At 41.6% G+C, this 23,581-nt stretch overlaps 1 protein-coding gene across 4 annotated transcripts in view; it reads right to left on the bottom strand.

Annotated features, from left to right (window-relative positions):
- ST7 (suppression of tumorigenicity 7) overlaps positions 1-23,581 on the bottom strand; it is a 235,114-nt gene that overhangs the window by 8,060 nt on the left and 203,473 nt on the right. For all 4 annotated transcript variants that reach the window (XM_088018268.1, XM_028104976.2, XM_028104977.2 and 1 more), the window contains 3 exons: positions 12,324-12,474; positions 2,920-3,012; positions 115-254 (listed from right to left, as the gene is read on the bottom strand). In XM_088018268.1, the coding sequence (XP_087874394.1) occupies positions 115-254; positions 2,920-3,012; positions 12,324-12,474 (384 nt within the window). The remainder of the gene's footprint in view (positions 1-114; positions 255-2,919; positions 3,013-12,323; positions 12,475-23,581) is intronic.

The raw sequence follows: 23,581 nt of genomic DNA, 5'->3' as shown, positions 1-23,581 counted from the left end.
AGCAAATGATCAATACAGGCATATCCTTTCCTACAGGACACTCCATTTCTCTCCCGCGGCTTCCCTTGGCTTCCCTGGCCCCTGGCCTCAGGCTCCCTCTTGGCAAATACTCACAGCTTTTGCGAAGACCCCCATAAGTTCCGGGAACTGATGTGTCAAGAGGGCCAGCATGGCTGTGAAGGAACACAATCCAGCAGTAAAGAGAATGAAGAAGGGAAGCTCCTTCTTTGGGTAAACTGAGACTTCATGGAACGCTGTGGAGAAGATCCAGAGGGAAATAGGAGTGTCAGAGTGAAATGTGTTCTCAGGGCATTTCTGTCTGTGGGACGGACTCTGCAGAGGTGTGACTGAAGCCTCTAGGGAACACAAAGGGCAGGGCCACCTGAATGAACCAGCACCACCCTCTGCGCCGGCCTCCGGCTTGCCTATCTGCTTCTCCCGAGGCCACAGTTGAGGTTTAGTGCTCCACAGGGGAAGCACAATAGCGCTGATCTGAGGATGTCGCACATCTGTGGGGGAACAGTAACACCATCTCTGCCTAATGTATAGTCCTGCTTTCTCAAAAGGAAACACAAATAAAACAAAACCTTATTCACATTATAAAATACGTGTTTGCTGGGCAAAACCCAGAAAATCCAGAATTAAATATACTGGGAGTAAAAAAATCCTTTCTCTAGATTTTGACCTTCCTGTAATTTTTTAATCATTATAATGAGGTGATACTGGTTTATCTTGTATTTTTTCCTGGCCCACTCCAAGTATGTCGGTGGAGGGAGCCACCCTGATAGACATTCAGCAAGGACCTCACATGCTGGCCAATTCAACCTGCAAAGGTTGGAGATCAAGGCTGTGGGGGTCATCTGGAACCACTGTAGGAGACCCTTGATAAACATCTTCCAACAATCACACAATCACCAGAAAAATAAATAACTGGTGCTCTTCAGAGCATCTTTCATAACTTTAAAGTTTCAACTGCTGGGCTTGGGGAAACCAAAAAGCAGGTGGCACCAATGCCAAGAGAGCGGACTCCCCACTTGCTGCTTGCTGGCTGGCTGTGAGCACCCCCCACCCCCCGGGCAGTGGGGTGCTTACCAGGGGAGCTGGGGCTGGCCCGTGAGGAGAGACTATGAAACTGCCTCTCGAACCGAAAGGGTCCAAGTGGAAATCCAGATCTAAAGGCCTTTCCTCGACTGCTCAGCTCCCATTAATTACAGCCCTAAACAATAATTGGCTGGGCCTGAGACTGAGGGCAGAGGGGCGCAGGGAGGGACAAAGCAGAGACAAGCCCGCACACATGAATCCAGATGGCTACCTGCTGGGATTCGAAGGAAGGGTGGAGACACACTCAGGCCCTAATGTCCGAAGAGGGGACTCTGAATGTGCAAAATGTGGGGAGTATTCCAAACAGTCAGCCCTCGGTATCCACACCATCCTCGCTGTCAACGCCCAACCCCCGAAAGATTGAGGGGAGATCAGATTTTGGACCACTGCATTCAATTAAATAAAGGAGAGTCATAATTTTCAACTTCGGGTTTATAAAGATTATTCCTATAAAGTTTCTTTTAAGAGCTGTAATCTTGTTCTAAAAGTGAATCTATTCTCATGGAAACTTAACTGGACTCAATTAAAACATTTTAAAACTGTGCTTTTCAGAAAACTGCCTTTCTTACCAGAAACAAATTTTAACAAGGATCTCCTTGAAGGGGGAGTCCAAAGGTAAAGTGTGGGCCCATAACAGGAATTTCTGAAATCAAATCTAATGCAGTGTGAGGCACCAGACCCTTTTCCACAATAAAACTCAGGCAAGGAGCAACAACACATCACTGAGCTCTCCCAGACCCCTAAGTAACAAATAGGACATGGCCTCTGGCTAGCGAGGAAACAAGGGAGCGACCTCCTGCTGCTTCAATCTGAGACAGCAATTCGTGCTGCACCCAGACCCCACCATACTGGAGATAGGACGGGCTCAATAATGTTGGCACTGGACGATTTACTATGCACCCAGGGCTCCAGACTTACCCTATCCCTTGGGGCTACGAGATAGGATTTAACTGGGGCTGGTCAAAGAGAGGAGGTGGCAGAAGGACAAGGAAGAGACCAGCCAAAATTTGGAGCTTATCCATCTGAGAGAGAAAAATATGTCCTAAGTCCAGGCCACATGAAGGGCCTGGACATGATCCCTGCATACAGTATGATTTGATAATAGCTACTTAGCAGGACTTGTCAAAACAATGTTGTATTACAGCAAACCGAATCATTCTTTGCACGTGCAGCATGGGCCATCAGACTGCTAGCTCGTCAGGTTCTCGAGGGCAGGGCTCCCCCTCTTTCTGCTGCATACAGTGCTGAGGCTGCACGTGTGCTCTGCTCATGCCACCCCAGCTCATGACGTGCGACCACGACAGGCTCCCGGGGAAACCCCTCCGGCCGCAGCTGAGAGCACGCCCTCCCGGCCCCACACCTCTGCCTCTGGCAATGATGCCCGCATCCCGGCGCCGCCCTCCCATCCGCGACTCATCTGCAGCCCCTCTGGCGTCAGCACTTCCGCTTCACACTCCAGTCTGTGCGGAGTGCATCCGAGCAGCTGGGCAACTCAGGCAGAACCACGCACAGTGGACGTGCCCTCGAACATCCACCCCAAACTAGTGGTCTCTGCGCTCAGGCCAACCAGCGCACGGTGCCTCTTCATCTAAATTTCAGGGCTTGGAGGTCTTTCCCTGTGAGGAATCTGCAGAGACTTGGAGGAGCAGGATGCCAGACCCACTCACATAACTCACTTTAATGCACATGCTAGCAAATAAGGACAGGGTTTGGGAGAAGAGTAATAAAAGACAAGGAACATTACAAACATTTATCATTCCCACCTCTTCCCATCCCCACGTTCAGGCACAAAGAGAGGAATACAGAAGTGAGACTTACACGGAAGCAGCTCTCGATCTGCTGTTTCTGTACAGATTGGGTAAGGATAAAACAGATGCCCCTTTTCCAAGGGATAAGGGATCATCCGAAAAGCTGAAAATGAGAGACAATATGTTAGAGGTTCGATATTTGTCTCATAACTTCTCAGTTTCAAAAAGGGGCTTGAGAGCATTTTTATAATGGTAAACAGTTCTGCGAGGAACTCCCAGAAAGGATACAAGAGTTACCCAAACTCTGAGTTATGTGCAGATAAACTGTCGGAGACGCGTTATGATGTATGACTCACACGTTAATCTCACACTATATATTCTGGGCAAACTTCACAAAACTGGGTGGGGATGGGGTGCAGAGGAGGAGGGAAGCCATCAATTCAATGCCCAGGATTTCTTCATCTATAAAGTATTATTAAAATGTCATGAGCACAAATTCAATATAGCTCAACTGATGGTAAGAACACAAACCTGGATTGAAATGCTTCCCCAAGAAGCAAATGTGGACTGACTTGTTGAAGCCTGTTACAGATGTACAAATATGAAAGGCATTCTGCCATGTCTATTTAAAAATATGTCTAGGTGGATGAGAATTCCAACCAAGATGGACAAAATCAAAAATCTAAAAATGCAGGACTCGGGAGGTATTTCTAAACTTCATAAGAAACTTTCCAACCTTCAAGATCATGTGGGGGAAAAATGGATCTGGAGAGATTGATTATCTGTGTTTTGATGATGTCAGGCCACCTAAATTCTGCTTTTGTGGCTTCAGATAACATTAGGCCTCACACTGAATTATGGTTTTCCAATCAATCCATCCCTCTCCATTATCACATGTGTTACTCCCCCTGTTACGATGTCATGAGCATGTTAGTCTCACTGTTGCTATGAACGCAGTGCTCACGGAGTAATTTTTCTTCAACAGATGTCCTGTAACTACAGCCCGCTGTGGATAGAAAATATAAAAACTACACCCTACACTGGCAACATCAGGTAACGATCCTTGCCTTCGTGTGTGTCAAAGAGGGGTGGGGGGGCACACAACAGTCTCTTTAGTCTTAAATGCTGTATTTCAAGGAATCAGAGCTACATCCTCAGCAGGGTAATTACCTACGCCTTCTCAAAATGCCGTCAATGCACATATTTATCTTTTGCATACTTATTTCAAACAGGAATCAGAAACAAAGAATGTTCTCCCTCACAAGACATGACAAGGTTCCATTGTAACCAGCATCAGTGCACATATGGTATTTATTCTGGTGTCTGAATATTATTTAAAAGTAAAAACATTATGTATGTGATTCCAGCATTTGGAATGCAGTCCGTCCACAGCACAGTGGTCTCACTCTGACGTTAGACGTTAGAGCACATTGCCATGGAGAATATAAATCACTATCAACGTGGGATTAGAGCAGAGCCAGTTTGCTGGCAGTTTGCTGAAGTAAAAATGTTATCAATTTTCCTCTTGTAACAGAAACCTCTTAAACAGAGATTAAAACATTAAAAACACCCCAGACTTTAACTCTTCTTAAAATGAAAGGCTCACCCTAGTTCAATCAGACTTTTCTTTCATGCAAACAAAGATGACTTTTGCCCGCCGCAACAAGAACAAGGGGTGCTCTCCACACAGGTTGTTAACGCACATAGATCACTGCAGTAACCAGTATCTCTCAGTAGGTTTGCAAGACAAGGAAAAAAAATTACATAACAAAAAACCCCCAAACCCTTTTTAGTGCCTTTATATGATACACTAAAATCTCATCTGGGAAGCAGTGTGTTTAAATTTAAACCGCAACATGGCAGGATTTTAGTACCATTTCCCACAAATGAAGACTGCTATGAAAGCATCCCAGAAATGTGGAAAAACCTATGTGGAAGTTGTGTTTTGTTTTGTTTTGAACCCAGATTCCCTATGTGCAACAGGGCTGCTGTAATTAAGAATCTGTTCAGGTTCACATGATCAAAATAAACCCTCAGTTTTCAAAGTGGCTATAAATTTGAATGCTAAATTTTATTCAGAATTGAAGTCAGTTTGCACTTCGGGGAGCAATTTTTTAAATGAAATATAGGAGAGTAAGATCTTAAGAGTGTTCAACCATAGAAATCAAATGGTCGGTTGGTGTCTTTTCACTCAGATGCCAAATCTTTTTTGCAGCAGTATTTGGCATGCATACGGAATTCTATGCATCAGGTTAGTCTTTTTCTTCTAATCAGTTCTGGTCTTTCTGGAGAGGGTGGAGACAGTGATTATATACAACTTACACACACACACACACACACACACACACACACACACACACACACACAGAGTCTCCTGCACTGTCCTCCCCCGGCCCCCCATGGCAACCTCCATGACTGCAGAGATGCTTACGGTGCTCTTAAAATCTCTCTCTCATGTCAGCTGTCATTTACATTGAGTTCATAAAATAAGATTAAGCTTTTTGGCTTCACTAAACAAAAGCAAATGCAATTTCTGTTTGCAATTCTATCCTTTACCCACCCTGCTGTGCAGGGTCCAGCAGAGGGGGAGATAAGCAGTGCAGGGCTGGAGGGAACAGGAAGAACACTGCCGAAGTCTTGCCAGCTTCACCTCCCACCTCCTGGTCCCTCTCACTGAAAAGACATGTAACTGCTCCACAAGAACCTCACGGCTTTAGCTGAATGTCCAGAAATTTTGCAAGCGCAAGTAGTAACACACGGGTTTGACGGTGCAAATGAGAAGGGGAAAAAGGGCATCTGTTTCATAAATTTCATCTATTTCATGAATGACTACAGACCTCCTAAAAATCTTTGTCTGGAAAAACATACATTTCAGAAGAATTAAAAGTATACATGCATTTGGTTAAAAACAAAACAAAAAAGCTGGGCCACTCCGAGTGAATGCATGGGACACAAACGGCGTTTCTGCATTTTCCTCTTGTGTGCCGTCACCTCCCTTACCTTGACTTCTGTGCCGCTGAGGAAGGGGCAAAATGAAACTGGGAGTCAGTTAATGACCCCAGAGTGAAGTTTGAGGCACTGCACTGCCATCTCCTTTCCCTGACCAGACACGTTTTCTAGGCTCCACACCTGTCAGTGCTGGGCTCACCAGAGACCCTAAACTAACACTAGAGAAAAGAACCAAGAGAATCAAAGAAGAGACAGAAGGATGGATACAGGAACAAACTAATTCCCTATTTTCCCAGTGATTTCTAATGACCTCTCAGCCTACCCACTACATAGACAAGGATAGAAGATAATATTTGATATTTTGTCTATGTTGCCTTTTCAAAGAGGATCTCAGAGAACTTTATATAGATAGATTATTTGTAATAGCAAGAATCGCATTTGAATCCCAGCTCCACCTCATCAAAATGTGAGTGCCTTCCTCATGCACCAGGCATAGGCACACATTGTCCCTGCATTGACAGAGCTCATGGCCTACTGCAGGAGACAGATGATCCAATAATCATGAAAATCAGTGTGGAAGATTTCCCTGCCATAGCACCTCTGTGCTGTGTGTATCTAATGCAGGAGCAGTGGAGGTGACAGCTAACAATGAGCTGAACTCGACCAAGCTAAAGACTATATGATTGGATGGGTCATTAGTCTGTGTCCAGTCTCTTTGTCTGTAAAAATGAGAATACTACAGACCCTGAGAAGCTTAAAGGAACTAAGTGTGGCAGATGTTAAGGTGTTAAACACGGGGCCTGATGGCTCAATAAAAGTTAGTTTTCTCTTTATATTCCCTTTCTACTAAATCCACAGTTCCTACTTTCTCGATCAGGTCATACTCTTGCTTATAAGTAAAAATGCTGCTTGTTTATAAACAACCAGAAGTGCGAACAATAGAACAGAAAATTATCATCAAAACACAAATTTTACATTTTCACCTCTGACTATAAAGTAGGTAACTGGCCATAAGTGCTATCTGTCCTTCGTGAGGCATTTGAGCACCGTAATAAAAAATTCTCAAGTCAAAAGCCCGGGGTGCTGACCCATACTCTTGCACTATCTAGTTCTGTGGTCTTGGGATAATCACTTTCCCTTGGTTCAATGATCTACCATTCCAATTCTGAAGAGAAATTCTGGAGTATTATAGCAGATTCACTACCTTGTTGTCGACCCTGAACACTCTAACACTCTGTTCCTACTTCCACGACAGCATTGCTTGTATGCACACTACACATCATATAGACGTGTGTGTTAATACACATACATGTGAGTATACAGGAACAGATGTGTGCGTGTATACGCACACACATTTTAATGTTTCTCTCAGCATTTCAGAGTCCTATTCATCCTTGTATGTCCAACATAATGCTTGGTACAAAGGAGGGACTCAATATGGGTTCACCAAATAAAGGAATACGTGAATTAATGCACAATCGGGAAGAGACAACTTTTAAAAACTCAAGTGGATCCAAATTATGGTCAGTCACCACAGCGGAATAATGAAAGGGACAAGCTGGTTCTACTGGGCAGTAGGTGGGGAGGCACTACACGATAGCTGGAGCCTGGCTTTTAGTGTAAGTTAGCTATGACCAGGAACTTTAGCAGACCATTGCTTTCCCCCAAATTATAAAATTTAGCATTAGATCTATGGGGTGAGGGGTGGGGGAATCTCTCTTTAGCAGTCCAAAAGGTGCCAGTCCTTCGGAGGAAAGGTCTGGTTAGTGGAAATGCCCCAAGGACCACATCTTACAGCAAGGAACATTTACCATCGGGTTCAAAGAGAATAAATTAGAATCAGAATTTCATCCTATGCTTCAACAATGGGCCATTTTCTCCTCTCAAAGGAAATACTCTGCCTTCGTCCCCCTAAAACACACCATCTTCAACTCTTATACATTATTTAGTGAATTCTTTGGGGAAAAAAATCTCCAAAAAGAAAATAAAGAGTCTTACTTGGTCAAGAGGAAAAAAATGGAAACAAAGAAAGGCTAAGTGATTTACCCCATGGCATACTTCTCTTCTGATATATAGAACTAGAAAATTAAATCTTAAAGTTCACAGCTGCAGTCAGCAGACTACCCTGCTTTATAAAATAAATACAGCCAAAATGAGCCTTGAAAAGATCGAGGTAGGAGGGAGACGAGGCCACATCAGTATTTAATATAGGTATAACAGAAGATGTGCCATTTAAAATAGAGCCCCATAAGGCGCAACACTGTTGTAAACAGACCCAGTACAAATGAGATTGCTTATTTATATAGGTTGTGTATATTCAACTCATACTTGCAGTAATGTGCGTGTGTGTGTGTGTGTGCGTGTGAGGATAACCAGAACCTACAGTGTTTAAAATAAGTGTAATTCAGATAAGGTGGCAGCTGTATAATGAACTAAGAAATGTATTTTTAAATCTTGTAATTAAAACTTTTCCCCTTTCTTGATTATCTTGACTTTGAGGAACATATTGTGCAATTTCAGGGGCTGGGACAGTGATGAAACAAACATTTTAGAAACCTTTGAAATGCTGATGTATTTGTGGTTGAGGACTCAATTTTGTTTTTTTTTTGTTTTTTTAAACCACCATATGTTTCAAACCCAAACAATCTCTGCCATGCATCAGCTGGACTTTGGGGTTTTATCAAAAATGTGAGTTATTTCAGCCTGATTGGTGGGAACCTCACTTAATTCCACAAGATGACTAACGCTCCAACATAATAAACTCATTAAAAAGCAAAGAAAAATATATCTCTATCTCCACTCCTAAACCAACACTTTTGACAGAAGAATGTTTTTTAATCTCCGAAAGATCAATTAACTAAAAGAATACTCATTTTTAACATGGGAACTGGTGAAATTAGGTACTGTTACTTTCCTCCCTGAATTTCCTTTCTAATGAAAAGGGGAAGTTGGAAGGGAGTTGGGGAATGGCCTTAAATTTCAGAACGAACAAAAAAAGATATAAAGGACAAAACCTAAACTATGAGGCTGGCAATGTCAAAAGGCGCCACCACGTGGTGCACTGGAGGAAGTGCAGCCTCTTGCACTCAGGCACAGGATGTCCAGGGGACCTCTGAAGGGAGAAGGCGCCCTTCACCCATGGTAGCTGTCTCAACGCAAGGGCCTTGAAGCCCGACAATCTGGGGTGGGGCAATGGCATTCAGTATCATCTGTGATTCACAGTTTTCAAAAACTGGGTAAGTTAGGTCAATACCACTATAAATAGCCAACTCAAAATTGTAATCCAAGTCTTCCGATTTAAGATGCCTCCATTTAATTTAACCTAGAATGGACACAGACCTAGAAGTGATGTCAAAAGATTGCATGTGATTGTTTGAAGTTAAAGTGGTCATTTTTCTAAACTGCATGAGAGATTTATAGCTTTGCTTTTAAAAAGGACCAAAACTTTGTACTGAAACATCATTTTTATAAATATATGTATATACAGATATACACATACATATTTGTGATTGTAGAAAAATATGTATGTGGGGCACCTGGGTGGCTCAGTCGTTAAGGGTCTGCCTTCGACTCAGGTCATGATCCCAGGGTCCTGGGATCGAGCCCCACATCGGGCTCCCGGCTCGGCGGGAAGCCTGCTTCTCCCTCTCTCACTCCCCCTGCTTGTGTTCCCTCTCTCGCTGTCTCTCTCTGTGTCAAATAAATAAATAAAAATCTTAAAAAAAAGAAAAAAGAAAAAATTTGTATGCTTGTTGAGAAATTTGAAAAATACAAACCTGAAGGAAAAAAAGAAAATCTCTTAAAATCCACTTAAAGATATATTTATTTCCAGTCTCTTTCCTTTGTTTATATGTAGAATTATTTGATTTTTTATAAAATTGGGCTCATTCTATATTTAAAATGTTTAAGTCAATATTCACCATCAAAAATATAATTTTATACAGAAAGATTAACTTTCTAAACACTAGAAGAGGAATACGTACACCTGAGGCTATAAGTAGTAGTGTAAACTGAAGGCTTCCAAGCAAATGTTTCAGAGATAAGTGATCTTCTTATGCTTAATCTATTCAGGAAAGGTCTAAATAGCTGGTATTATAGAAAAGAAGACGGAAGAGAAAGTGAACTTGAGTTTACATCCTGGTTCTACCAACAGTGGCTGCAAAACTTGCAACAAGCTGCTGGTCTCAATGACTCCTTCTCTCCTAAACAACTGAGGCGGCCACCTCTCAACTGTCTAACTCAGAATGTTGTCAGGAAGAGCACATGAAATGATGCACATGCAAACCCTCGGTAAATTACCCACTTATACACACACTCTTCAAGGTGCTTGGTGTTCTCCAAGGTACTTAGTGCCTACGAAGCACTCTCACAATTCTTGTGTAGAACTGAGGTACAGCTTTCTTTCCAAAAACTGAATAGTAGTATAACTTCCTTGGAGTGGTTTCTATTTACCTGTAAGGTTCAAATGCAGAATTTCCCTTTCCTTGAGGTCCCTGTCTTGCTAGACTGGTTTATGTCTAAAAATTCACCTCCTCTCTTCCTTCTGCCCATCTAATCTGAGGTAATTAATTACATTCCCCCAACATTCCCACCCTCATAGATTTTGGAGCTCACTAAGTCACTTCACATTTGCCCAAATCCCATTGTTTTTCCCAGTTGATCCAGGGCACCCCCCCACCCATTGGCATCTGATTATATGGGTAACTGATTTCCAAACAAAATTTCTAGTTATTCCTCATGGGACTTTTTTTTATGGTTATGCCATTCCTAACACTGTGTCTTTGTAACTTCTTGCCTCCCTATTTTGATCCTTTCTATATTACTGTAACTTTCTTATCAATCAGATCCAACTGATAAGCTTCTTTTGTTAGGTTTCCAAAATGCTAATCTATAAATATGTCTTTATTTGGTAAGCCAATCTATCCATGTCATTTTTTTCCACAACTAACCCTAGGTGAGGCCTCTCGTGTTCAATCTTGCTGGGCTTTTTCGATCTCTTTTTCATGTTTAAATAAAGATTCCTTTTGTCTTTTTTGGGTAAAACACTTTAAATGCAACAATAAACCAAGCCAACAGGGACTTTTATACGCGCCCACACATGCCCTGAGTACAATGTGCTGTCTCAAAACAGGACCAGGGCACCTGGGGTAGCTTATTATACAGAATGGAGTGGGGGTGGAAGCATCAACCAAGTCAACACCCCTCAAGTTATAAATAGTAAATTATTTAAGTAAACTCACTAGAAATTCTCTAAAGAAATATTTTCAAAACTCAACAAAAAACTTGCAATCAACTTGAGTCCCATCTCTGTCAACTTACTTTTACCCCATTCCATTTGGCTGCCCCCACCCCCCTTCCTGCATCCATTTGGATTCCTTCTGGGTTCGGGAAGGGCAGGAAAAGGGAAGAGCAGAAGATTATCAAAATGAAAATGGAAGCAGCAAAGATAAACAGAGTGAAAGGGATTAAAAAGACATTCCTTTGTGAGGCTGATCAGAGTAGGAGTGAACTAAGAAAAAATTATCAAAAGACTAATACTTGTTTTGTTTCCCTATGAGAAGGGAAAAAAAAACACCCCACACTACATGTTGTACTTGTTTTGCTTAACTAATAACAGTGTGTCAACACCTATATTGTCAATAATCTGTAGTTTGGGGCCTTTTCCCTCAATTTACCTTCTTCCAAACAGCCCCACCGCTTTGCACGGTGCCCTTGCTTATGACACAGTCCTAGTTCTTCATGGCTTGGTTCAAATCTCCTGACCCATAAGGTCACCCATGACTGCTCCACCCCACTGACCTCGCCCTTTGGAAAAATCACTGAGCAGCTGCTGCATGCTGGTTACTCCTTCCAGCTAGACAAGATGCTTCGCCAGGACAGGGAGCATGTCCCACCCACAACTGAAGTCTCCTGTCCTTACACAGAAGGATAGTACCTGGCACATGCTCAGACTGATTATCCCCACATCCATCAAACAGGCTTTATCCATTAATACACAAATGCTACACCTGCCACCCAACACTAGGGTCCTGTGGTCACTGCTCTTGTTCTGAAGTATAACTGCTGCTCATTTGTTTGGCCAACCTAGATCCAGTGGAGGATAACTGTGGCTCTTTGGCCAATCCTCCCAGAAAGGCCACCTGGAAGTGGTCATCAGAGCCTAACGCAAGGCCACGCCCTATGCCAAAGATTCCCATGAAGCTGAGGGGGTGCCCAGGTCCCCAAGGAAGGTTTTCCAGTTATAGAGTGCTCCTCTGCCAGAACAGTCCAGATTCATCCCGTCCACTGTATAAACTTGCTTTTTGGAGGTACAGGGATGGCATCACAGTATCATCCACCACCACTGGGGAACTGAAGAGTCTCAGTAATTAACCATCATCTCTCATGATGGAACATTGCAGGGAAGAAGAGCTACAGATATGCAAATCATCATTATTCATCATGAACACTCAGGATAAAAACAGTTTTAGCATCTTTCCGTGCTCTTAAAAAAAAAAAACGTTTCAAAGAAAGAAAATTACTTACTGCCTTCCCACGTACAATGCAAAAGATTCAAAGCCCCTTCCACCCTCTTCCAGTGTGCCAGATGAAAGAACGCATATGCTATTGCTTCACTGTCCCCTCGCTTCAGGATATGTTCTGGGGGGAGGATTAAGCTTTTCATTTCTAGGAGGTACTGAAATAAAAAAAGGCAGGAGACAGATGCATTAAAACATAGTAATTTGGAATTCCATATTGAGAATAGAGAGGTTGATTTCCCTAAAGGCACCACTCATAAGCATTTCATCAAACCTGCGACCTTGTTAGTACATTTGAAGGCAATTACTAAAATATCCAGCAACCCAAAGCTTGCTAATAGATAGTTAGCCTTCTACTACTTTCCTACAGTGAAGATCATAGGCTTTCAGGGTAAGATACTCTAATCGACGAAACATATATAGACTCAAACAGCAAAATGTAAAATTTAGAAGACACAATAAAGTTGGTATAATTTTGTAACCAGAAACAAAAATACATAAAATGGACACAGGAAGGTTAAGAAGTCATAAGACTAAGCCCACTATACTAGAGAGACTTGAGACTGACTAGTGCTGCCCATTATTTTTTTCTATACAGATTTACCAAGGAGAAGGACCTGGTCCTGTGAAAAGAGCCACCCCTTGCTGTTCAGATGCTGGAGGAAGGAGATGTGGCAGCCTGAGCATAGGAAGACCCCAGGGAGAGGAGCAGTACAGACCCCAAACTATACTGTTCTTTTAGTTCCTTTCCCAAAGACTGAAGGGTCCTCAGCTTATGCCTCTTCATTCCTATCTTCTACGAAGGAGATGGCAGCACAGGGCCAGAATGGATTCTTTGGTGTTTACTACAGAATAGAAAGGGAAGCAAATTTAGGGTGGTATTTTATATTTGCAAACGTTAACTTCTTTTTGCTGGCTGGCTTCTCCCTGGGTTTCACTCCTCACCCACACATACATACACACTATCACCACCAACCACCATCACAACAACCCATGCACCTCCTTTAAAATGGAGATTAGCGGATGATGGAGGGATGTGTTTAATTAAAATGGGACAAACACAGCAGAAGGAAGTGCTATGAGAAGAGATGTTCAACAGTTTTAATGTCAGAAACAACTGCCTGAAGATTTATCTATCAGTGGAATTTATGAGAGGGTGAAGAATGGAAGAATCCTGCTACACGGAATGGAAATCATGGTACACCTCTCCGTGTTCTGTTACCTCATGTGGCTTTATGTGCTTTGCGCACTGCGTGCAGGTGCCTTTAAGCTTCCTCTCCTGTTGGCATATCCGTTATCGGGATGCACTTGCTTAGGAGGAACCAGGAGGACACACTCTGGCCTCTTGGTTCAGCAAATGAAACTTTCCTCACTCTGGGTCTGGTATGTGAAAAAAATCTCTAAGCCTCAGGCCTCAAAAAAGTGAGAGAGCCTATCGAGAGTGCTGCAGAGAAGAGTGATAGAGCCATCACACTTGGCGGTGAGGGGGTGGGGAGGGTGGGGAGGGTGGGAATAGAGGGCCCTCCGTCGACAGAAAGACCTCCATGGGAAGGCCTCTTCCCAGACCGTTCCATGAAAGGTGGTGATTACTCTAATGGGAACTCCTCAAGGATGAGTTCCAAAAGAACTTTTTGGTCAGATCCCTTTTTGAATTCTACAAGTCACTGCCTTCCTCCTTCATCTTGTTTTAAAACAGTGCAGAACAAAAACCTTTTGGGAAAAATTACAATTTTGAGTTACCTAGTAATCCAATCGGCACTACATTTATAATGAATAGCAACCATAATATATATATAAGGCTGAATTTTACGTTCAGAGATATTTGACTATCCTCTCGTGATCTTGTTACCCTAATCAAAGCGATTATACTCTATGTTGCCACCGCCCATGATGATCTTAAAAGACTCCAAGGCAATGAGTCATGGGAAAGACATATAACCTGTTAAGTGTTATAAATTGTATTAATTGTTTCAGAGTAAGAGAAGAAAGATTATTCGGTTACTCTTAATAATCATCAGGAGAACAAAGGAAAGGGAAATTTTGTTGCCTAATAAGAGCCCTAGAGTAAGACTTTATTTTTGAGTTTCTAATAACTATTTATAGCTACTCTGCCTACCAAATAGTCAATTTTTCCCCAAAAAGTCAATTTTTAAAGAAAGAACATGCTGTATGAACTCTGAAACAACTAAATATGAAAACCATTAGTGCATGTGTCCCAGGTATACAGAAACCTCTTCAAGTCCCTGAGAATAAGATGGTGGCTGAAAGAAAAGTATAAACTACCATTGCTTTTATTTCTATGATTAGGAAAGTCTTTCAAAGTCATTTCATTAAGCATCTATAAGAGAACTCTTCTCTTGACCTAAGGAACCTTCAGGAATAGGGACCTCTGAGAAGAAGTGGGTAGGCCCACATTTGTGGGTAGACTTGAAACAGAGGGGCAGGGCATAGAAAACTTGTGTGTAAGGGGCTTAGAAAATTACCTATATAATTTTATAATTATAATAGAATAGATATAATAGATCTGCGTTATCCAACATGGTAACCTCTACCACATGTGACTATCTGAATTTAAATCAATTAAAATCAAATAAAATAAAAAACTCAGTTTCTCAGTCCCACTAGCCATATTTCAAGTCCTCAAGTGAGGCATGTAGTTAATGACTACTATACTGGACAATGCAGAGACATTTCTGTTAGCACAGAAAGTTCTATGGGAAAGCACTACTGTAGACAATGGAAGTTTCCAATCTTTAAGTAACTAAAATAATTTTTAACATGAAAAAATTTTATAGACACCTATGGTAGGAATTATTATTATAGTATTGATTGAAAATACATAATATGGCAAAAAGCTAAAATAAATGTAATAAAACAGGAATTCATTTAAAAGCATCGCTGACCACCAGGGCATCTAAATATACTTGGAAAATAGTACACATGTGTGTGAGACAGATGGCTTACTCAGCTTGCAGGCTCAATGTGCTGCATATGGCCTCAAGGACATCATCATCCATAGCCCTAAAATCAGGCCGTAAGGTAATGCTTTGTTTTTCCTCTAAGCTGCCTCTGATCTTTGTGTACGTGTACTTTTCATACATTGCCTTGTATTAGTTATTTGTGCATCTTTTCCCTCAGCTGAATCATAAGATCCTCAAGAACATGAATCTCGCTTCCTAAGAAGTCTCTCAAAATGAGCATCCTTGCTCTAATCAGCCTCATGATGCTAACCAGAGCAACTCACCAAGGACACTCAGTTACCTTCTCATTGAATTTGCTTGATGGCAGAAATAGGTAATGCCTATAAGGGAGATTTATACTCCAGTATAGTTCCAAACAAAATGTTGGCTCTAACCAGACGATGAAGGCTAATAACAACAATCTGTTATGTTTTTGGCCAGGCTTAAAAATGGCTGGCAAGATCAGTTCTCAACATGTGCAACGTTTAAATTAGAAAGGCATGGAACAACATTTCACATCTTACTTGTCAAGAGAAAAATAAATGGAAGAGGGCAGATCCCTATCCACAAGTATGCAGAAATCAATTAGAATAACTGTAGCTTGCAAATCAGAGAACACTCTCTGCCTGTCTGTAATAATTATTTGGCTTCTATTAGCCAGGCCAGCATTCCGTGCTCTCTTGCCTGCTACCCTGCCTCCAACTTCCTTCCAGATTCTCAAGTCACATTGATCTTAAAGTACAGGCTTCTAAAGGTTTCGGAAGCAACTTTCAAAAATCTATATGTCAGAACCTAGTTCCTTATGTCCATAGGAACATACGAAGTCAGAACATAGAAAGAGGAGCTGAGTAGTATGGACGTATTTAAGAGAGGCTGGCTCACCTGTCAGGAGGCTACCCCAGGTGACTGTTCAATGCTCTTCTGTTAAGGTCTTAAAATTCTCTAATAATTTGAGTGAAAATAATCCTAAAGTTAACCTTCACATAAACATTAATGTCCAGGAATTAATTTATACCCCTTTTTTTGGATTTTTACAATACCAACAATAGAAGTCATATGAAATCATTAGGGAAAAAAATGGGAACAAACAAAATAAGCAAATACAGGTTAATTTTAGCACACTTAGCTAAATTTAGGTAAATTCAACACATTTAGGTAAATTTTAGCACATTTGGATGATGGCTATCAGGTCCCTCCCAAAAAATCAGGTAGTGGAAGAATATTAGCATGAGAAAATGTTCATGATATATTACTAAAATGAAGAAAAAGTAAGGGTACCATACAGATTATGATTTTGGTAACTAAAAAAAATAGATATGCACATTAAAACACTGTAAAGTCACAGACTGAATGTTAATGGTGGTTAAATATTTGATTTTACGGGAGATTAATTTCTTTTGTGCTTTTTTGGTGCTTTCCAAGTTTTCTATAAGTCATTTTTATTTCTCTCTCTCTCTATATATGTATATATATATATGTGTGTGCATGTGTGTGTATGTGTACATGTAATACAAACCTATCTTCTAGACTTGCAACAAAAACATAAAAAAACAAGCCACACAAATGAAAAAAAAGATAACCAGAGACAGCAATTTTTATATGTTTACAGTGCTTTGGTACAACTGGGTATGAAAGAGGCTGAGAGCCCAGAATGGATACTTTAAAAATATCTATCAGTAAAGAGTTCAGAGAATAAAATTAGTCCTATTTGGAAGATAAGTTATATATTTTGAGTCTCAGTGTTGCCTACTCCCTGGACTCAATAAGACACACGCTGGAATAGGACAAAAATACCACAAGTAGCCGTGGCTCTCTTGAGGCATGCTGGGATGGGGACTGAAATACCCAGTATCATGGTTCCCTGCCTCCCCTGCTCTCATACACCCTCGGCCATTCTGACCCACTGTTTGAATCCCAGCCCTACTGTTCCACTCTGAGACCCTGGACAAGTCAATTTCCTTCAACCTCAGCCTGCTCATCTGTTAGAATAATAAAAATACACAACTTGCCAATTCTAACTGTTGAAGGTTATGTAGGATAATATACGTAAAGCATTCACACAGTACCTGGCACATACGTGTTCATGAAATAGTAGCTATTTTTACTAACAAAAAAATGAAATGTTTATATTACTGTGGAGATAAGTTGTATTTTTTGTGTATGTATGTCCCACAAATAATTGAATCTGTTTTTAGGTAAAATACTTCAGCAATTTTACAGTAGTAGCAGATCGGCTGAAAAGAACTGGCTCCTGGGGGGTCACTAACCAATCTGGAAACAAGCACAATGCAAAGCTGAACCGCCAAGTTACACCTGGTGATCTGTGGTACCACTCAGGGGGCCTCCGTACAAGATAACTGCTGCTTGCTGGCTCACTTCTCTCTTCATCAGTTAACTGTGCTTCATTCAAAAACCACAGGAGTGTCCACAGTGCATCCCAAGCAAAGATTTAGGAGAGATCATGGTGTACTGTAATGACCCACCCATAGCAGCACGCACAGTTTACCTTAAGGACACACCAAGGGCATGGACATGAATTGGTCAGGTCCCCATCCTGATGATCCCTAATCTTTGTAGAAGCATGCGTGTGTGCGTGCGTGCGTGTGTGCGTGCGCGCATGTGTGCGTATGCGCGCGTGTGTGCGTGTGTGTGTGAGGACAATAAAATTCAACATGATGACTGCCTTAGTAAGAGATATATACAGTTCACCCTTGAACAATGTGGAAATGAACTGTGTGGGTCCACTTATAACGCAGATTTTTTAAAAGATTTATTTATTTACTTGAGAGAGAGAGAGGAATGCGAGGAGGGGCGGACAGAGAGGGAGAATGAATATCAAGCAGACTCCGCACTGAGCACAGAGCCCAACACGGAGCTCGATCCCACGACCCAGAGTTCAGGACCTGATCCAAAACCAAGAGTCGGATGCTTAAATGACTGCACCACCCAAGTGCCCGATGGATTTTTTTTTTCAATAAATGCAGTACAATACTATAAACATATCTTCTCTTATGACTTTCTTAACATTCTTTTCTCTAGCTTACTTCATTGTAGGAATATAGTATATAATACATATAACATACAAAATATATTATTATTCAACTTTATGTTATCGGTAAGGCTTCCAGTTAGTAGTAGTAGGCTATTAGTTAAGTTTTTAGGGAGTCCAAAGTTATAATGGGATTTTCAACTACGTGGGGGCGTTGGCATGCTTAACCCCTGCATTGTTCAAGGGTCAACTTGACTAAGTACTAAGGAAGCAAATGAAGGGTACTTCTCTGAGAAGGTTTCACAGAAAAAGGAAAGTATGAGTCAGTCTTATTATATATTAAATTAGTTCACCTACAAAGATGAGGGGAGGCAGAAGCCACTGCAAGGCGGGGCAGTGGCAGCAAAGCATCAAAGGGCATATTGTGTTTAAAATCTTAAGGTGCTTAAGTCCTAACATGATAGGTAGTCCCAACACTGACCAAGCACTAACAGGTATCAAGTATTTGCTCAGATACTCCTTACAACAAGGGATTAGGATTCTTATTTTACAGATGGAAAAATGAAGGCTTTGTGAAGTTAAGTAGCTTGACCAGGGTCGCACAAATCGTATGTACCAGAAACTGCACAGGAACTCCGGTTTTACGCTAGTCTCCAAGGGAAGCAGGAAAAGTAGACTGTAAAAGGTCTTCCGTCCTATGCTCCAGAGTCTGACCTCCGCTCTGAGTTATTCCACAGTATTCAAACTTTGAGAAACAGAAAAAAAAAAAAAAGTTCAAAAGAAAAAGAGCAACTTAAAACAGAATACGTGAAATTGATGTAAAACAAAGTGTGGGGGGGGGGACCCTGGGGGAGGGAGCCAATAGAGGTCCGAGGAATCCTTATGGCTCCTAGGAATACAGTCTGAAATCTGCTCTAGCAGGCAGTTGGGAAGTGAGCTGGTACCACTGGTGGTTTTGAAAGAAAGGGACAAGTCAAGTGGACAAGAGACTGAAATTAGAAAAGTGTTAAAAAGCTTCTGTCATGGTCTGGGTGAGGGGGTGACTAAACCAAGGAGGGCTTCCCCAGGACTTGGTGCCTGGCTGAATCTGATGGCAAGAAAAGGCATTAAGGGGGACTGTGAAATTTCTAGTTTAGGAAACTAGAGTAATGTGAGATAGTTAGCTGATATAAGACACCAGAGGACAGTGGAAGTGTTTGGAGGGATAGCCTGAAGGCAGCTGGGTGTGCAGGTCCGGAGCCCGGAAGAGAAGCTGGACACAGGGATTTGTTTGTGCAGGGAGAGGTGGAAGCTGAAGCAGCAGGAGCACAGGAGATCTCCCAGGAGAGTTTCAAGCAAGAAAATGGTGGGTAGTGAATGATGTTCCCAGAGGACCAATCACAGGGATGGGCAGGGGAAGAAATGATGTAGGAGGAGAGTGCCCCGAAATGCAGCAGTGACCCAGAGAGCAGGCAGTACGGAGCCAAGATGGCCCTGAGGTAGAAAAAGGGGTCAGTGGGACAGAACACTGAGGAGAGATGAAATAGGATGGGCTTTGACAAGAGGCCAAAGGATCTGGTAACGGAGGTAGGGCGGCCATGATGGCAGTGGCCTTGGTGGGAGCAGCTATAGTGCTTTTTGTTAAAGAAAGAGATCTTTTAGAAACTGTCTATTCCTGAGAAATGTGGCTAAAAAATGGTTTCTGCTCACTTTCCTCTGGGTCATATTTCCACAATACATTCTCCTTACTCTAATCCAAAAAAGCTTTGGAACAAAATATGATTCAATTCAAAGAAACTTATATTGAAATAATATTTCTGAAATGTACCATTGATATACCGTATCACTGACAATCTGCCAGAGTATTTTGAGTTTCTGCTTCCAAGCTTCAAGCATTTTTAAATGCTAAAACCCAACTACACGTTTTGTTTCCTAAATTGGATTAAAAAGCAATTTTATACTCTGTCAATCAGCTCTACCAAGACATAAAGGGAGGATCGCATTAGTGTCTGCATGAAATAGAATTTCCATCACTCTAACAAGGTCCTGTGGATACTCCATTAGCATATACAACGACCAGGATGTTTTCCCCCACAAACCTCTTAAAATCCCCATGAAATAAGAGTTTCTAGATTAACATTAGATGAGCTTTTTTAAAAAAATGTAAATTTTTATTGGGAATGCATTTCTGTCATAACATTTTTCATTCTTTCCTATTTTCTCATGACTTTCCACACTCCAAGACTGAGAATTTAAAAACTATGTATCTATTAGGCTGGATCCTCCTGTCAATACCATGTCAAGCCTGGGCTGTCCGGCTGGTAAAAGGAGCTTCAGGAACCCAGCAAGCTCCCTTCCCCCAGCACACTCAGGACCTGCCCACTGCACCCCACTATGGGGCCAGTAGGAAGAGCCCATGGCTTCCTAGTGCTGGTATTTTAGGCAAGATGAAGATGAAAGCTTTCCCTGCATTGGTGCTCGTGATTTTTTTCCCCTCAATGTCTCCATCCACAATAGTCAGGCATCTCCAGCCCTTGGGGCTCCCTCAGCCCCCTGCTGCTCATCAGAATGGGTGTGGAGCCTCCAGTTCTATGGGTGGAACCTCACATGCTTGGGATTTTCCTGTGGTGGTAGTGACTGGTCATAGGCTTCTGTTCTTTTCTAAACTGTATGCACAGGTGCCTTGGGGTTGCTGGGCTACCTGCTTTCTCATCCCAGTTTCAATCATAGCAGTTCTACATCTACTTGCTTTGTTCATTAAGGCTTCATATAAGATTGTATTAGGAGGGAAAAAAATGTTTATTGCTCTAAAAAATCATTATTAGTTACTTGTCATTGTTGTTTTGGTGGCATTCCAGAAAAAAAAAAAATAGGAGACAGAGGTCAGAAACGGGTAACTTTTAATCAACCACAAGCAACGGACTTACCGACAGTTACAAACTGGGAATTCCGGAAGACAACAGCTGTAAGCCAGAGCATGCTAGAGCCTCCCCTCAAATCTGGGGGGAGGCTCTAGCCTTAAAGGGATCCTGTGGGTACTCAAGGCCACGGGCAATGCAGTGCCACCGTTAAACTCTCTAGTTGTCCTTCTTATGCTAGGATGTTTCAAAAGTACTTATTAATGCATTTTTCTAGGCAGTGCTTATTGTAGCCCAGCCAGCAAGTGCAGAAATAGAGCTGAAAGTACCAGGGGAAAGATGACGAAGGCCCAACACATGTCCAAGTGCCAACTATGTACTGGATGAGTTACACAATGTAATTCCATTTACATTTCCTCAGACCTATGAATCTTTTATTTTTATCCCCATTTTATCAAAAAGGAAACAGGCAGGGAGCTAATCAACTCCCTTCCCATGGTTCCCTTTGGCCCATGGACAAGAAGTAGTGAGAGTCCTTGTTTCAAATACTTCTGGACCCTGTTAATGACACTTCACAGGTCTGCCTACCTGATGTCGCTACCTCTTGCTCTATCATTATGTTAATATGTTTTCCCGGTAAGAACAGGAAGTCTACATAATGGGCCTGACAATTCAGAAAAGAATAAACACACATGGCTAACAATGTTCCACCTTACTAGTAGTGGCAAAGAAACACCAACTAAAGAACAGAATTCCATTTGACCCAATGAAATCATAATTATTTTTTTGTTTTCCTTCTTTCTTTTTTCTGTTTTAAATAGATTGCTCAATGCTGGTGACGGTGCGAGAAAATGGTAAAGAAGGCATTACCTGCTGATGGAGGTGTAAACTACTACAATCTTTTTTTGGTAAGCATCTGGCAATAAACATTAAGAGCCCTGAAATGCTTCTATATGTTACTCAGTAGTTCTCATTCTGTATATCTATCCTAAATAGACGACATAAACACCAAAATATCTTTATGACCAAAAGGTTTGCTATTAGAGTTGACCACCTGATGTCTACAATAGAGGACACAAGAATTAAATCATTCTCTTCAATAAATAATGTGAGGAAAACTGGATTCCACATGCACAGAATGAAAATGGACCTTTATCTTAAACAATACACAAAAAACAACTCAAAATTCATTAAAGATTTAAATGTAAGACCTGAAACTATAAAACCCCTAGAAGTAAATATAGGGAGAAGCTTCATAACACTGGTCTTGGCAACGATTTCTTGGATAGGACACCAATCGCATAGACAACAGAAGTAAAAACAGATAAGTGGGACTATATCAAATTAAAGAGCCTCTGTCCAGCATAGAAAACAACAGAGTGGAAAAGTAACCTATGGAATGGGAGAAAATATTTGCAGACTATACATTTGATAAGGGGTTAACATCCAAGATATACAGGAAACTCCTACAATTTAAACAGCAAACAGACAAAACAAAACAAAATAACTTGAACAATAAATTGGCAAAAGATATGAACAGCCATTTCTCCAAAGAAGATATACAGATGGCCAACAGGTACATGAAAAGATGCTCAGGAGTGCCTGGGTGGCTCAGTCAGTTAAGCATCTGACTCTTGATTTCAGCTCACATCATGATCTCAGGGTTGTGAGATGGAGCGCCGTGCATCAGGTTCCCCACTAGGCGTGGAGCCTACTTAAGATTCTCTCTCTCCCCTCTCCCCCTCTGCCCCTCCCCCAACTCACTCACACTCTTTCTCAAAAAAAAAAAGATGCTCAACATCACAAATTATCAGGGAAGTATAAATCAAAACCACAATAGATATCATCTCATACAAGTTAGGATGTGTGAGGCCATTGTCAAAAAAAGAAAAAAAAAAAAGACTATAACAAGTGTTAGTGAGAAAATCGAGAAATTGGAACCCCTGTGCACTGTTAGTGGGAATGCAAACTGGTGCAGCCACTGTGGAAAACAGTATGGAGGTTCCTCAAAAAATTAAAATAGTGGGGTCCCTGGGTGGCTCAGTTAGTTGGGTGGCTGCCTTTGGCTCAGGTCATGATCCCAGGGTCCTGGGATTGAGCCCCATGTAGGGCTCTCTGCTCAGCGGGGAGCCTGCTTCTCCCTCTCCCTCTGCCTGCCGCTCCCCGTGCTTGTGCACACTCTCTGCCAAATAAATAAGTTAAGTCTAAAAAAATTAATTAATTAATTAAAATAATATTGCCATATGATCCAACAATGCCACTGTGGGTATTCAGCCAAAAGAACTGAAAACAGGATCTTGAAGAGATACTTGCTCTCTGATGTTTATTGCAGCATTATTCACAATAGCCAAAAAAGTAGAAACAACCTAAATTTACATCAACAGATGACTGGATAAAGAAAATGTGATATACACACACAATGGAATATTATTCAGCCTTAAAGAAAGGAATCCTGTCCTGTGCTGTGACATGGATGAAC

The sequence above is a fragment of the Eumetopias jubatus genome, unplaced genomic scaffold (assembly GCF_037043125.1).
Source record: "Eumetopias jubatus isolate StellerSeaLion01/CBP00866 unplaced genomic scaffold, mEumJub1_p1.0 scaffold_14, whole genome shotgun sequence".
Lineage (NCBI taxonomy): Eukaryota > Metazoa > Chordata > Mammalia > Carnivora > Otariidae > Eumetopias > Eumetopias jubatus.
Note: the sequence above shows the minus strand (reverse complement) of the source record. Positions and strands in the feature narration are given on the sequence as shown.